The sequence below is a fragment of the Numenius arquata genome, chromosome W (assembly GCF_964106895.1).
Source record: "Numenius arquata chromosome W, bNumArq3.hap1.1, whole genome shotgun sequence".
Taxonomy (NCBI): Eukaryota; Metazoa; Chordata; class Aves; order Charadriiformes; family Scolopacidae; genus Numenius; species Numenius arquata.
In genome coordinates, this window is record NC_133615.1 from 19,934,666 (window position 1) to 19,950,574 (window position 15,909).

A 15,909-nucleotide genomic window follows, 5' to 3' on the forward strand; every position below is an offset into this window, starting at 1 on the left:
ATGGACACTTCACCCAGACAATTGGGTTCCTCCTTAGCATGCAGGCTGTTCCTGCTATCCTATACACAAGGCCAGTTCCTTATCTTGGAATGCTGGGCTCCTGGGCTCCGAGCTCTGTTCTTTGCCAAGCTGTACTAAATCTATACTAACTACGTTTAACCATTCATTCCCGAATCAGAGGTGAGGCTGACTGGCCTGTAGTTTCCCGTGTCCTCCTTCTTGCCCTTTTTGAAGGCTGGGATGACATTGGCTTTCCTCCAGTCCTCAGGCACCTCACCTGTTCTCCAGGACCTTTCAAAGACGATGGAGAGCAGCCCAGAAATGACTTCTGCCAGCTCCATCACCACTTACGGGTGCATCCCATCAGGACCCATGGACTTGCGGATATCCAGTGTACTTAACTGTTCCCTAACTTGGTCTTCTTTCATGAAGGGAAAGTCGTCCTTCATCCAGGCTTTTTCTGTTTCCTCCAAAGCCTGGGACTCCTGAGGGCTGGCCTGAGCAGTAAAAGGCCTCATCGACTTCCCCATCCTGGTCAGGTGGCCTGTAATAAACACCCACAACAGTGTCCCTCATATTGGCTTGCCCCTTAATCCTCACCACAAGCTCTCAACTATCTCTTCATCTGACCCTAGGGAGGGCTTTGGGGACATCTCCTCACACTCTATCCATTCCCTAACATAGAGGGCGACACCTCCACCCCTCCTTCCTCGCCCGTCCCTTCTGAACAGCTTGTAGCCCTCAGTAGCCACACTCCACTCATAGGATTCATCCCACCAGGTTTCAGTGATGGCCACTATATCACAGCTTTCCAGCAGCATGGTAGCTTTCAACTCCTGTTTGTTGCCCATGCTGGGTGCATTTGTGTAGAGGCACTTCAGCTGGGCTGTTGGCTGTGCCACCTTCTTAGGGGAACACCCCTTGAGGTGTCTCACAGGTGTTTCTCCATTGACTTCAACTACCCCAAGAGCTGCTGGCTCATCTCCATAAGACTTTGACAGCAATGCAGTGTCATCAGCTTGGCTCAGGGAGCCAGGCTGAAGGTCCTTACTTAGCACTGTCTCCCTAACCCTGATGTGTTATTGCTCAGCTTGCTACAGTCAAGTCTGATATTATTAACCCCCTACCCCCTCACATTTAGTTTAAAGCCCTGTCAGTCAACCCTGCAATCTGCTGCGCAAGAACCCCCTTCCCTCTTTGAGAGAGGTTCCAAGTACAAATACAGGCTGGGCAGAGAATGGATTGAGAGCAGCCCTGAGAAGAAGGACTTGGGAGTGCTTGTGGATGAGAAGCTCAACATGAGCCAGCAATGTGCGCTGAGAGCCCAGAAAGCCAACCGCATCCTGGGCTGCATCCCCAGCAGCGTGGCCAGCAGGGCGAGGGGGGGGATTCTGTCCCTCTACTCTGCTCTGGTGAGACCCCACCTGGATTACTGTGTCCAGCTCTGGAGTCCTCAGCACAGGAAGGACATGGACCTGTTGGAGCGGGGCCAGAGGAGGCCATTAAGGTTCTCCAAGTGCTGGAGCCCCTCTGCTGTGAGGACAGGCTGAGAGAGTTGGGGTTGTTCAGCCTGGAGAAGAGAAGGCCTCCGGGGAGACCTTAGAGCAGCCTTCCAATACCTAAAGGGGTTACAGGAGAGATGGGGAGGGACTCTTGATCAGGGACTGGAGCCATAGGACGAGGAGGAACCATTTTAAACTGAAGGAGGGTAGATTTAGACTGGACATTAGGAAGAAATTCTTCAGTGTGAGGGTGGTGAGACACTGGAACAGGTTGCCCAGTGATGTTGTGGATGCCCCATCCCTGAAGGGGTTCAAGGCCAGGTTTGACGGGGCTTTGAGCAACCTGGTCTAGTGGGAGGTGTCCCTGTCCAGGGCAGGGCGTGGCACTTGATGGTCTTTAAGGTCCCTTCCAACCCAAACTAGTCTATGATTTAGGAAGACTGAAATAGACTTTTTAATATCGTTTTTACGTTCTTATTATGGCATTCTGGTTTTGGAGCTCAAATAAAATCAGTTGATTAAAATGAATTTTAACAAAATCCCCTCTTCTGAAAAGTACTGTTTCTTTTGTTAGCAGCATAGGTCACAATAGAAAGTATTTTTAATGGCCCTCAGTCAGTCATCATGGGTGTACTTGAGCATCTTGGTGTTTTGACGCAGTAACTTATTTTTAAAATACTTTATATTTCAAAGTTATATCTCTTTATTTTGCTTATATTTCTCTTGTGATAATAATTTTGAAGGCCTAGAATAGATCTGTGTGTAAACTGTAGATCTTGGCGCAAAGGAACTTTGAACATCCTTATTTATAGCCAAAATCAGGGCTTCTGTTCTGGTTTCAGTAGGGATAGAGTTAATTTTCTTCACAGTTACTTATACAGGGCAATGTTTTGGATTTGTGCTGGAAACAGTGTTGATAACACAGGGATGGTTTAGCTCTTGCTGAGCAGTGCTTGCACAGTCAAGGCCTTTTCTGCTCCTCATACCCACCAGCGAGCAGGCTGGGGGTGCACAAGAAGCTGGGAGGGAACACAGCTGGGACAGCTGACATCAACAGACCAAAGGGATATTCCATGCCATATGACATCATGCTCAGCATATAAAGCTGGGGGAAGAAGAAGGAAGTGGGGGACGTTTGGAGTGATGGCGTTTGTCTTCCGAGGTCACTGTTACTTGTGCTGGAGCCCTGCTTTCCTGGAGATGGCTGAACACCTGCCTGCCCATGGGAAGCAGGGAATGAATTCCTTGTTTTGCTTTGCTTGTGTGTGCACGGCTTTTGCTTTCCCTGTTAAACTGTCTTTATCTCAACCCACAAGTTTTCTCGCTTTTACCCTTCTGATTCTCTTCCCCATCCCAACTGGGGGAGTGAGCGAGTGGCTGTGTGGGGCTTAACTGCCTACTGAGGTTAAACATCAGCAGCTTCATAGAAAAAAAAATAAACAAGTGGCAAAAATGCTAATTAAAAGTAGCTTCGTGTGTTGATAAGGATTCCTGTAAATTTAAATTTTCTCATAGTATGAACTAATCCTTTCTACATAGAACATTCAGATCTCACTTCCAGCATGTTTCAGAAGTAATACCAAGTTACTTATGCCCTTGGTTGAAGAGCTAAACATGAGCCTGCTCTGGTATAACAGAAAAATCTAGGCTGTTCTTTTTCCACTTCTCCCCTTGTCCCAATAATTTAGAGGAATTTGCAGGCAAAAAGCTCTATGAAGAGAGCTCAAACTGTTGCCTAAACTTAAATTATTACTCTGTTTAGGTCAGTTCTGGTGGCTTTTTTTCTTATGGTTCACACTATATAACACTTATCCATTTACATTGTTTAAAGCCTTTTTTCTCCTCCCTCTTTAATCTTTTAATAGTTTAATAGAACAGCTGGTATCTGAAAGGAGTACAGTACTTTATTTTGTAGAAAAATAAAACACTTTTTGTGGGAGTAGGGGGCAACAGACTTACTGTGTAGTCCCTACCTCATTTCTAGCTCTTACTGTGGTAAAAAACTGGGTTGTCATTTATTTCATACAGTCATAGTGCTACAGCCTGTCAGTATAATCAGAATGTCTGAATGTCTTTAGTTGACTAATCTCTTTTATGAGTCTCCTATATCCCATGAGTTCAGATCTATTCCTTGCTTATACCTATACAAAACTTTCTTAAAATGTAGAATTTGCAGTACTGATATTCTGATTTTGAATAAATAGAAATAGTGAACTCTGAAACTAGAGTTTGCTACTTAAATTGATGGGTGCATTTGGAAGATGAAATAAGGAAATAAAGATTAATATCACTATAAGCTTTGATCTTGTTGCATTGTTCTGGACATCTGCTTTATCCTATGAGCTGATTGAAATTTGAATGTTTTTTTCTGTTGCAGATGAACCAACGCGTTCCTTGAGTGGTCTCATCTTGAAGAATAATGTAAAAGCTTATTTTCACAACTTTCCAAATGGGGTAACTGACTTCATTAAAAGTGAATGTCTGAACAACATTGGTGATTCCTCCCCCTTAATTAGAGCTACTGTAGGTAAGTTTACTCTTATTGCTGTCTTCTGCACACTAAAAATGTTACTGATGTGAGATCTATTAAACACATAAAACTGCTTCTGATAACTGTCACAACTGCACTATGTTTTGATGTTGATATTAATCTTCAGTGTGAATATATGAAAATCATGCTTATTTTTGCTTTCTTTTAAAACTGATTTAGCAATTCAGTTCATATCTCTCAAAATATGACTGAACATAAATCTACTTGAATCTACTAAAATTCAGCTTGCTGCCAATTTTTATACCTAAAACCATGAACAAGATAAAGGTCTGACTTCAGAACTTTCAGCACTCCACTTGCATCAATAAAACACTTCTGTTAGCCAACTTCCTCCCTGCTCCTCCATATGCACACCTCTTCAGGGAATCATTATACCATGTGTGGCACATTAACATAATGAGTTTCTGTTTTCTAAATACCTTTTGTCAGAAAGCAGTAGATAAAGTGTGGTGGTCAGAACATCAGCTAGAAGTGGTTTTGTTGCATGGATTTCTGATTTCCTAAATACTGTGTTTTAGTATACCTCTTCCATAACATGCATATTTGCGTTATTTTTACTTATTTCTAGGTAATATTGCTTTTCTGTCTGCTCTTTGAGAATATGATTTCCCCCAATTACTACAACATAGTAATTTTCCTCATCCACTCCAAAAACTAGAAAAAAGTAAAATAAATGTATATTTAAGTACAGTAGAAAAAAACAGGGGTGGCTGCAAGTTCAGAAAAGAATTCAGCTTGTATCAGCCAATTTCTGTTATAAAATAATTACCAGTTATTGCTCCTTTAGAATCCTTTGCTTTTTGTATAGAATTCCTTCTCCAGATATCTGGGTTAAGGATTTTGGACTAGAGAAAAATGTCCATCTCTGCTTTATCCTACTGTCTCATCCCTTGTGAAAATGCTTTACTGTGAATTTTATTAATGCCCCATTTCCTCAATGACAGTAGAAACAAGTCTTTGAGTGGCAGATACTTTTGTGATTTCAGGTTGTAGAAGAGTTGTGCTTGTTTCTTCATAGTTGTTGTCAGTGGATAACAATAGAGCTGACTAAATATAAGAATATATTGAAGCTCTGTTTGGATTGCTGTCTTAAGGTGGTGTAGTGGTGGTGGCAACTGGGGGAGGGTGTGGGCTGTTGTTTGTTTTTGAGCAGTTTATTCTTTGTTTCTCCTAGTAGGAAACACTTGTGGATTAGTAGCTCAATTATTGTTGAGCTTTAAGTGGTCCTTGCAGGGATTATTCAAGCATATAGGAACTCTGAAGATGTGTACCAACTGATGAACTGTATGCTTACATAATAAGAGTTGCCATTTAGCATGTGTTTTGCACCCTCCTGTGTGAAGTAATTATATGTTGGATCCTTGTAGGCCTCTGTCTTAATAGTGAGGTTGGTCCAGCTCTCACTGGTGTCTTGATATTAGCTAGGTGTAAATATATTGCTACCTGCCTTGTTGGCATGTGCTAGTCATAGGTGCTCTTTGAGATGCATACATGTTTTTGCTGTTCAAGCACTATCAATTTAATGAGCCAACTGCAAATAAGATCTCTGGAATTCTGAGAGGAAGATGAGGAAATACATCAAAGTAGCATCAGGGAAGAAGTAATGCAGCCTTTGTGGTCTCTGGCATCTGGTGCTAATGAGGCAAAAGCTGATACCATTTGACCAAGATGGAGGCAAGCTGATTAATCCCATTCTCAGAAGTCACCTTACTGAGGACAACTAAGATGGCAATAGAGTCTATTTTAGAACTGTGATTTGAGACCAAATGGTAATTACGCATTTCTGCATCCTTACTTAGCTTTTCCATGTTTAAACCCCCAAATGAGTAACAGTGTGGAACTTCTTTGTGTTGTGTGGTACAGGTTTTAAAAACCCTTGTGCCAACATTAAAATATGGAGGACCCACAAACTTACCAGGAAATAAATACATCTATTTATGAGGTGTCTGACTGTTCTTAAATCTTTCTGGGGATTCTGGTCTAGGCAGGACCTTAGTGTAGCTCCCTGCTTAAAAGTAAGCAGGAGAAATAGTTTGAGTGTTTAAGAGTAGTGACAGGACTGGAGAGCTTCATTGCAGAAGGAAAGTGAAAGTTAACGATTGCCCTATGAGGGGGGAATTTTGTCATGAAGTTCAACTTTTTAGAATTGAGGAGTTCAGAAATCAACTTTAGGTGCTAAAGAGGCAAACCACTACCCCAAAATCCCCAACCTCTCCCCTGTCCTGTTATTGGTATGAAAGTACTGAAGCATAGTTGCTTTTTCTTTATGTTCAAATTTTTTATTTTTGAGTTGATACTATAAACTAGTGGAATAGTGACATAAAAGATGCTGCCATGATAATTACAGTTCTGGTTTTAACAATTTCTGACATCCCTCTGGAGTCTGTTCTCTTGTGTTTACTGCTCAATTAGCTCAACTGCTATACTTGTTAGATTTCACTTTTGTCAAGTGAAATATCGACAGATTCTGTAATACTGACTTTTAATTAAGTTTATTACAAATCAAAGATCACCTTTATAAAGATTTCAGTTTCTAGTTTCTATCCTTGCAGCTTAGTATGTTGCTCAGAAAGCTGTCAAAAAGCTGCAAGATACTGTCGTGGTTTGGCCTCAGACGGCACCAAAGGACCACGTGGCAGCCGCTCGCTCAGATCGGGCCCCCCCCCGCCAGCGCGGCCGGGAGGGGAGAATCGGAAGAAAAAGGCAAAAACTCGTGGGTTGAGACAAAGGCAATTTAACAGAACAGCAAGGGGAGCAAGAAACAACAACAACAATAACACTGACAGAGGAATATACAACCACGAGTACGATACCACCGCTTGCCGACCGCACCCGGGACGCCCCCCGACCGCTCCGCTCCCCTGGGGGATGACTTCCTTCCCCCGCCCCCCCCCCGACTTCCTGCCCCTCCCCTTCCCCGGCTAGCTCCTGTTACCCCCTGGGCATGGCTCACATGGGATGGAATACCTGTGTCCCTGCTAGGTCCTGGGGAGAATTAACCCTATCCCCGCCAGACCCAGGACAGATACTAAATGGATTATTTCTTTACTTTGATTACTCTTCTGATGTTCTTGTTTCTTTGTGTTGCAGAGGTAGCCACAAAGGCATCTCTGGTGTCTTGTGTCCCCTGCTGGCCAACTAAAGCAGCAGGCAGGTGGGAAATACTTCACATTTGAAAGGAGATGAAGCTCATTAGAAGCCCACATAGATTTCTTTTAACATGAACATAGTACCTAAAACTTTATTTTATATGGCTGTTTCCTCATTGTTCTTAAAACCCTTTGCAAAGCTTCAAATGCTATACCTATTGCCTCTTTAGGTTCTTGATAGTCTGATATTTATTTATTTTTGTCCCCACCAAAGTCTCCCTTCACTGTTTAAAAAAAAAACACAAACAAAAAACCCCCACTGACCAGAACATTAAATGGCTTCTCTGCAGACCTTTACAGAAAGCCTGTAATGACACGTACGGTCTGAACTGCATGTCTCTGTTGCAAGGGGACAAGGGCCTCAAGTTGCTTCTTCCCTACACATCTGGAAGTGTCTCCTCCTAGATTATCCTGTTGCTGTCTAGGATAAACCTTTTTGAAGAATACTTAAAGTAGTTTTCAAATAGTCTTTCCTTGAGCTGTGAAAGCTTGCATGTATTGCAAGTACAGATAGACCATTTGTCATCTTCTGACAACTTCTAGGATCTTGAATAAACTTTAAATCAATTCATTTTCAAAACTATCAACCCCTTTAAGACTTATGACTTCTCTCACATGTTGGTCCAGAGGAGTTCCAGGAATTTCATTCTTAAGTATGTTTCTCAATGTGTTGATTCTACAAACCTGTCATGGTTTGGGCCGGGTTAGCCAATGACAAGACAACAGATGCTCTCCCCCACCTCTCACTCCAAGAAGAGGAAGAAAAGAGATATGAGTTTAGAAAAAAATAAACTAATAAAATATCAATAATAAAATAAATAAGAAATAATGAAATAGATACAATATATATAAAACTGTACTGTATCAAGTTCCCAGGGAAACATCACCAGCAGGCACTAGGAAAGTTCCAGACTGAACCCAGTGATAAACAGGAACTGGATTCCAGACCCACAGATGAGGATCAGAGGCACACAAACAGACAAAGCCCTCCTCAGACACCACTCATCAAAAAAAGAGAACCATTGAAGCAGCAACCTAACCCTTTTGCTCCCTCAGCTTTTATACTGAGCATGGCAGAAGGGATGGATTACTCTATTGGTCAGTTTGGGTCACCTGACCTGTCCACTCCTCCCCACAGGTGTGACCCCTCCATGGGGTAAACAACCAAGTCAGCTGACCCTGGTTGCCGCAGCATCAAGTATAAGCAAGAGCCTCTTTCACTGAACAGAAAGTTGGTTCTGCTCCATCCCAACCCAGGGCACTAAGTCAGGGAGTCAATTTTGCAATTTAAGTACCTTGTCTAGGAGGCAAGAATGTTCATTTATTTTGTTCTGTTTAGGAAGTTCAGCTTATTTTTTTTTTTTTAAGAGCAGATCATTAAGATCCAGCAATAATAAAATATGTGTTTTTCTATTAATGCATCTGATATTCTTTGCAGGACCATCATATTCAGGAGTAATAGTCTTTAAGACTCCATAGGTCTCTATAGGCTTTTGAGAGTCTTTTCAATTGCAATTCAGTTGCAATTATGAAGACAACTTAATACAAACTACTGGAGCCATAAAATAGTGTTTTGCCTCTGTCTTTGTTTTTGCCTTTGTCGTCTTAGGTTCTCTGGCCTTATTGCATCAAAGGAAACACAATGCAAAATATTTTTGTGTCTTGCCTGGAATGTCCTTTGTTCTGTAACATTGTCCTGTATTTTTGTATGTTTAATAATAATTTTAACTTTAATGTTATATCATTTTCCTTTGGAATAAATGGTGATTAGCTCAGTGAAAAGGCTTAGGAAAGTTTTTATCACTTGTCACTTGGGAGATTACTAGTTGAGGCGAATAGACTCATAGTCGGTCCTAGTTTATAAGCAGCCTTCCCCATTCCTGTCACCTAATTGTTTTTTCCCGGGGTTTCTGTATGTGCTGGAAATAGAATTAGTGACTCTCTGGGCTGTCCTATCTGAATCAGCCAACCCCTATGGCTGATCACTGGATGACCTGCCATAGTGTGTAAGCTCTTAGTAGGTATTTCAGTCTTAAAATGTGTCCTTAATGTTTTGTGTAAACATAGTAAAGTTGTGAACACATAATTTACCATTGGGTTATAAGTTTACTGAATGACAGTTTCCCATGTTCTTGCTTTTGTTTCATAATAAAGAGGAGGTGACTTTGAGATGGATACTCTGTTTACTGGAGGTCAAGATTATTACAGTTTTTAGTGAACTTAGAACCTGTCCTGAAGTGTTTAGGCATTATTTCCTTAACTGGAATTAATTTGTCCTTGACTTCTCACATTTGAGCCCTTCATGGTAGCAGGAAGGAACAACCTGCCTTTGCATTTCAAAGCCCTTGAAATATCATTTGTAATTAAATGTACTTTCTCTTTTATACTTGCCAGCTCTTAATAAAACAAGAAATTTCTTAACTCCTTACATCTTTGAGAGGAGTAAAATGAGAAAAATTGGTGGGAAACCTGTGAAGATATATGAGATCTCATTTCCTTTATTCCTCTGATTCACTTAGGCATTCTGATAACAACCATTGCTTCAAAAGGGGAATTACAGAATTGGCCTGAACTCTTACCAAAGCTTTGCAGCATGTTGGATTCTGAAGATTACAATACCTGTGAGGTAAGGAGACTTATTTTGAAATGGGCTATCATCTAAATTTTATTATTTTTGTCTCTCTTCATAGATGCTATCTATATATGTATAGTATTTTGTGAGTGTGTATACGCACGTATAAAATGTCTTCAGAGAACAGTGTCTCAAATCTGATACTTTTTATTCTACCTGCATTCCATGTTCATAGTGTTCATTCAAAGTAATTTGTTTTCTTTGCATAAAAGCAGAATAAGACTGTAGATGAGTAGTCATAGCATCTTGAGTGAAATGAGTGGCATTCCTCAGGGGTCAGTACTGGGACCAGTGCTGCTCAACATCTTTGTTGGAGACATGGACAGTGGGATTGAGTGCACCCTCAGCAAGTTTGCCGATGACACCAAGCTGTGTGGAGCGGTCAACACACTGGAGGGAAGGGATGCCATCCAGAGGGACCTGGACAGGCTTGAGAGGTGGGCCCGTGCGTACCTCATGAAGTTCAACCAGGCCAAGTGCAAAGTCCTGCACCTGGGACATGGCAATCCCAAGCACAAATATAGGTTGGGCGGAGAATAGATTGAGAGCAGCTCTGAGGAGAAGGACTTGGGGGTGTTGGTGGATGAGAAGCTTAACATGAGCCAGCAATGTGTGCTGGCAGCCCAGAAGGTCAACCGTATCCTGGGCTGCATCCCCAGCAGCGTGGCCAGCAGGGCAAGGGGGGATTCTGCCCCTCTACTCTGCTCTGGTGAGACCCTACCTGGATTACTGTGTCCAGCTCTGGAGTCCTCAGCACAGGAAGGACATGGACCTGTTGGAGCGGGGCCAGAGGAGGCCATGAAGATTCTCCGAGACCTGGAGCCCCTTTGCTGTGAGGACAGGCTGGGAGAGTTGGGGTTGTTCAGCCTGGAGAAGAGGTGGCTCCAGGGAGACCTTATAACGACCTTCTAGTACCTGAAGGGGGCCTACAGGAGAGATGGGGAGGGACTCTTGTTCAGGGTGTGTAGTGATAGGACAAGGGGTAACAGTTTTAAATTGAAATGGGAGATTGAGATGAGATCTGGGGAAGAAATTCTTTACTGTGAGGGTGGTGAGACTCTGGCCCAGGTTGCCCAGAGGAGCTGTGGCTGCCCCATCCCTGGAGGTGTTCAAGGCCAGGCTGGATGGGGCTTTGAGCAACCTTGTCTGGTGGGAGGACTCCCTGCCCAGGGCAGGGAGTGGCACTGGATGGGCTTTAAGGTCCCTTCCAACCCAAACCATTCTGTGATTCTATGATCTCAGCTGAGAAATGTCCTGAAGTTGCCACTTTGTGATGCCTAATCTTTTAGGCATCATCCATTTGGCCCTGAATTTTCTCTTAATTAACAGTAGTGTTGTTCATTTGTCTTATAACTTAATCTGGAAATGTGATCTGTCACTGATATATCACACTAGTGTCAAATGAAATTTTTGTTCAGTGTTTATAAAGGAAAACAAATAAATACCAGCTCAACGGTTTTAAGCTATGAGGAAAAAAAAGTCTTGTCTGATTTTAAGAAAAATAAAAATCTGTGTTCCCACAATTTTAATTACTTGATGCTGTCTGCATAAGTGTGTGAAGCATTTTGTATGAAAGAATCCTTAGAGATATGACAGTTGTCCAAGATGCTATGCTGTTGTGTTTTAGTGCTGCTTGCTTAAGAAAAAGAAAAAAACCACAGTGTCCTATAACAAACCATTAAAGGAAATAAAATTGTATATAAAATTAAATTGGATGCCTTTGGAACTTGTCATTTATTTTTCAAATAAGATATTTCTTTTAAGCATTTTTAAAAATATGATAGAACAAATGAGCATTGAATGCTAAAATTAAAATTACCACTTATCTATTATAGAGTCATTCAGCTTGAAGGTTTACAGATGACAGTATAAAGTGCTTTAAATAAAAAGCCTTTAAGGATGTTTTAATTGAACTCCATATTTAGTTAGCTACATTTACTGTGGTGCTGTGTTAAAATTACGTCTTCTGTACAAAACCTAAAATGTTGCTTGCTTCAAAATTTAAAAGAACAGATATCTATCTATTTATTTATTTATTTATAAACAGGGTGCATTTGGCGCTCTTCAGAAGATATGTGAAGATTCTGCTGAAATTTTAGATAGTGATGTATTGGACCAACCACTCAATATCATGATACCTAAATTCTTGCAGTTCTTCAAGCACAGCAGTCCAAAAATAAGGTAGGTTTAGGTGTTGTACTAAAGTTGCCTGTAAAAAAAAAATTATTTACATGAGCAGCAAGGTTGATATTTTGTAATCAGTTTAAAACATGCTTAGTTTTTTTAAATGATCCTGCATGTGCAAATGTGAGAAGGAAAGGCACAGAGATTTCATGCATCGATAATTTCCACATTTTTCTGCTTAGTTAATAGATCAGCCTCACCTCTCTATACATCTTCTAAATGTAGAATCTGTCTGACTTTGATTTTCAAACTTTTTCTTTTAAGATTTTTGCATATTATTATGAAAATTTCAGTGCTGTAGTTAAAATTTCATATTCTGATTAGAAAGAACACTTGCATTCATTTTGTAACGAATGCAGCAATGTGAGAGTAAAAAATTGTTTGCTGATAATAGTTTCTGAGTTCTTGCAGAAAAATATTTTTCTGCTTTAACTGCACCAAACCTTAGATAGCTCTTTATCTTTCAGCTGGATCAAATTAAATGGCTTCAATATCTTTTTACTTTAATACAGTATTAAAATCTCCAAAGTAACAGAAGTATAGGATAGAAGAAAAATTACAGAATTTATCAACAAGAACAGTAGCTTTTACCCTGAAATGAGCTAGCAATGTGCCCTTGCCACAAAGAAGGTGAATGGTATCCTGAGCTGGAGTGTTGCCAGCATGGGAGGTGATCCTTCACCTCACCCTCCAGGTGAGGCCACACCTGGAATACTGTGTCCAGTTCTGGGCTCTCCAGTACAAGGGAGACATGGAGGTGCTGGAGAATCTAGCGAAGGGCCGTGAAGATGATAAGGGGTTTTGAGCCTCTCTCCTATGAGGAAAGGCTGAGCAAGCTGGGACTGTTCAGCCTAGAAAAGAGAAGGCTCAGGGGGGATCTCATCAATATAAATAAATAACTCAAGGGAGGGTGCAAAGAAGATGGAGCCAGGCAAAAATGATGAGAGGGCTGGAGCATCTCTCCTTTGAGGACAGGCTGAAAGAGTTGGGGTTGTTCAGCCCAGAGAAGAGAAGGCTTTTTCTTACTGTGAGGGTGATCAAGTGCTGGCACAGGTTGCCTAGGGAGGTGATGGAGTGTCCCTATCCTTGGAGATATTCAAAACCCACTGGGGTGTGGTCCTGTGCAACTGACTAGGTGGCCCTACTTGAGCAGGGGCATTGGACAAGAAGAACTCCAGAGATCCCTTCCAACCTCAACCCTTCTGTGTGATTCTGTGAAATGTGTTTTTGAACTCCTGTTTGAAAACTAAATTTAAAGATTCTACAACTTGGAGGCGGCAATTATCACGGAATTGTCAGAGTTGGAAGGGACCTCTAGAGATCATCTAGTCCAACTCCCCTGCTAGAGCAGGGTTGCCTAGAGCACATTACTCAGGACTGCATCCAGGCGGGTCTTGAAAATCTCCAGAGAAGGGGACTCCACAACCTCCCCGCCTGTTCCAGTGCTCTGTCACCCTCACTGTAAAGAAGTTTTTTCTCATATTTAAATGGAACTTCCTATGTTCCAGCTTATGCCCGTTGCCCCTCATCCTGTCACTGGCAACCACTGAGAAGAGTCCAGCTCCATCCTCCTTCAACTCACCCTTTAGATACTTATAAGCATTAATAAGGTCTCCCCTCAGCCTTCTCTTCTCCAGGCTAAAGAGCCCCAGCTCTCTCAGCCTTTCCTCATAAGGGAGATGCTCCAATCCCTCAATCATCTTTGTTGCCCTATGCTGGACTCTCTCCAGTAGTTCCCTGTCTCCCTTGAACTGGGGAGCCCAGAACTGGATGCAGTATTCCAGTTGTGGCCTCACCAGTGCAGAGTAGAGGGGGAGAATGACCTCCCTCGACCTACTGGCCACACTCTTCCCTATGCAGCCCAGGATTCCATTGGCCCTCTTGGTGACAAGGGCACATTGCTGGCTCATGGAGAGTTTACTATCCACCAGGACCCCCAGATCCCTCTCCTCAGAAGTGCTTTCCAGCAGGTCCACCCCTAACCTATATTGGTGCCTGGCATTCTTCCTCCCCAGGTGCAGGACCCTACACTTGCCCTTGTTGAACCTCATTAGGTTCTTCTCTGCCCAGCTCTCCAGCCTGTCCAGGTCACGCTGGATGGTGGCACAGCCCTCTGGAGTGTCAGCCAGCCCTCCCAGTTTGGTATCATCAGCAGCCTCACTGAGGATACACTCTGTCCCCTCGTCCAGGTCATTGATGAATATGTTGAACAAGACTGGGCCGAGTATTGACCCCTGAGGGACACCACTGGTTACAGGCCTCCAACTCGACCCTGCTCCATTAATCACAACCCTCTGAGTCCTGTCACACAGCCAGCTCTCAATCCACCTCACTGCCTCCTCATGTAGCCCACACTTCCTTAATTTCCTAATGAGGATGTTATGGGAGACAGTGTCAAAAGCCTTGCTGAAGTCAAGATAGATGACATCTGCTGCTCTCCCCTCATCCAGCCATCCAGTTATAACGTCATAGAAGGCTATTATTGCCAACAGTAACAGATGATGAAGACTAAAAGGAAGAGTATAACTAGGAATATATCATGATAGCATTTAAATAAGATTTCAAAACACCTAAAAGAGATGCACACTAAGAAAAATATATAACAAAGCATGAACTTGCACTTGTGGAAGGATAAGCTTAATACTTCACTGGAGCTGAGAAAGATGGAGAAAAACCTCCTTTTTTCCTTATCACATTAAACAGCCTTTTACTTTTTGTATGCTGTGATGTTTGTGGCTTTGAGGTAGTTAAACCAGTTTCAACTTTAAAGCAGATCACCTTCTGACCTGCAGCCTGGTTTCAGTACATTGTGCTGCAGTATGAAGAGTATCAGTAGTGTCAGTAAAATACCCTATGTTTAAATCTGTCAAGAGACAACTTTTGAACACTGTTTTATGAGACTATGTGAACAGACTAGACGTTTGGAGTTACGTTAGTAAAAATACTTGAATGAATCTTCAAAGACTTTTAAAGGTAGCTTTGCTTTGTGCCTTTGCTTTCATAATTTGGCTTTTATATCTTTGAGAACGAAAAAGACTTGTAAGTAATGGCTTTGCATGAAGTGGAATAGAAGAATCAATTCTTCACTTGTCTCAGAATCATAGAATGGTTTGGGTTGGAAGGCACCTTAAAGATCATCTAGTTCCAACCCTCCTGCCTTTTAGTATGTTTCTTCTAAGCTACAACTATATTATTGATGCATTTTGGTCTCATTAAATACTAAAAATATTCTAAAGTCAGTTGGACACTTAGCAACGAAGAAGGGTGTGCTAAAATTCCACCGTGTTGACTTGTATGGAATTATTAATATCAAAGAAGATCAGTAATCATACTATACTGAAAAATAATGTGCTTACATACTGTTTGGAACAAATGTGCCAGATATAGTCATTCTGCTCTGTTTTTTATTTATTGAATACTTTATTTTAAATTATTTATTAAATATATTAGAGTATAAGGTGGTACTTAAAAATGTGTAATTTTTCTTGGTAACAATATAGATGTGCAGATTTGTTCCCTCTTGCCTGTAGAAGATGCTTGGACAATGTGATTTGCTTCCTAATGTTTTTGATGCCTATGTACAGTTTAGGAAATGTTTAAGTCATGAAAAATGTATATTTTAACTGTTCCGTTTGTAGGTCTCATGCTGTTGCATGCGTCAATCAATTTATCATCAGCAGAACTCAAGCTCTTATGTTGCACATAGATTCTTTTATTGAGGTGAGTGTGCATTTTTGGTTGGGGGGGGTTAAGTCAAATTACATATCTGATTTATTAAGAGCTTTGAATGACGTTTTACTACCACCACTACCCCCAAACTACACATTGCTGGCTTACCATTCTTGGTTTCAATCCCCATGTATTGAAGTTCATTCTGTATGCTTATGCTTA

At 41.6% G+C, this 15,909-nt stretch overlaps 1 protein-coding gene across 1 annotated transcript in view; it reads left to right on the plus strand.

Moving 5' to 3' along the window:
- LOC141476786 (transportin-1-like) overlaps positions 1–15,909 on the plus strand; it is a 96,657-nt gene that overhangs the window by 44,643 nt on the left and 36,105 nt on the right. Inside the window, exons 4-7 of the mRNA XM_074165587.1 lie at positions 3,880–4,029; positions 9,722–9,828; positions 11,882–12,015; positions 15,657–15,738. Of these exons, the coding sequence (XP_074021688.1) occupies positions 3,880–4,029; positions 9,722–9,828; positions 11,882–12,015; positions 15,657–15,738 (473 nt within the window). The remainder of the gene's footprint in view (positions 1–3,879; positions 4,030–9,721; positions 9,829–11,881; positions 12,016–15,656; positions 15,739–15,909) is intronic.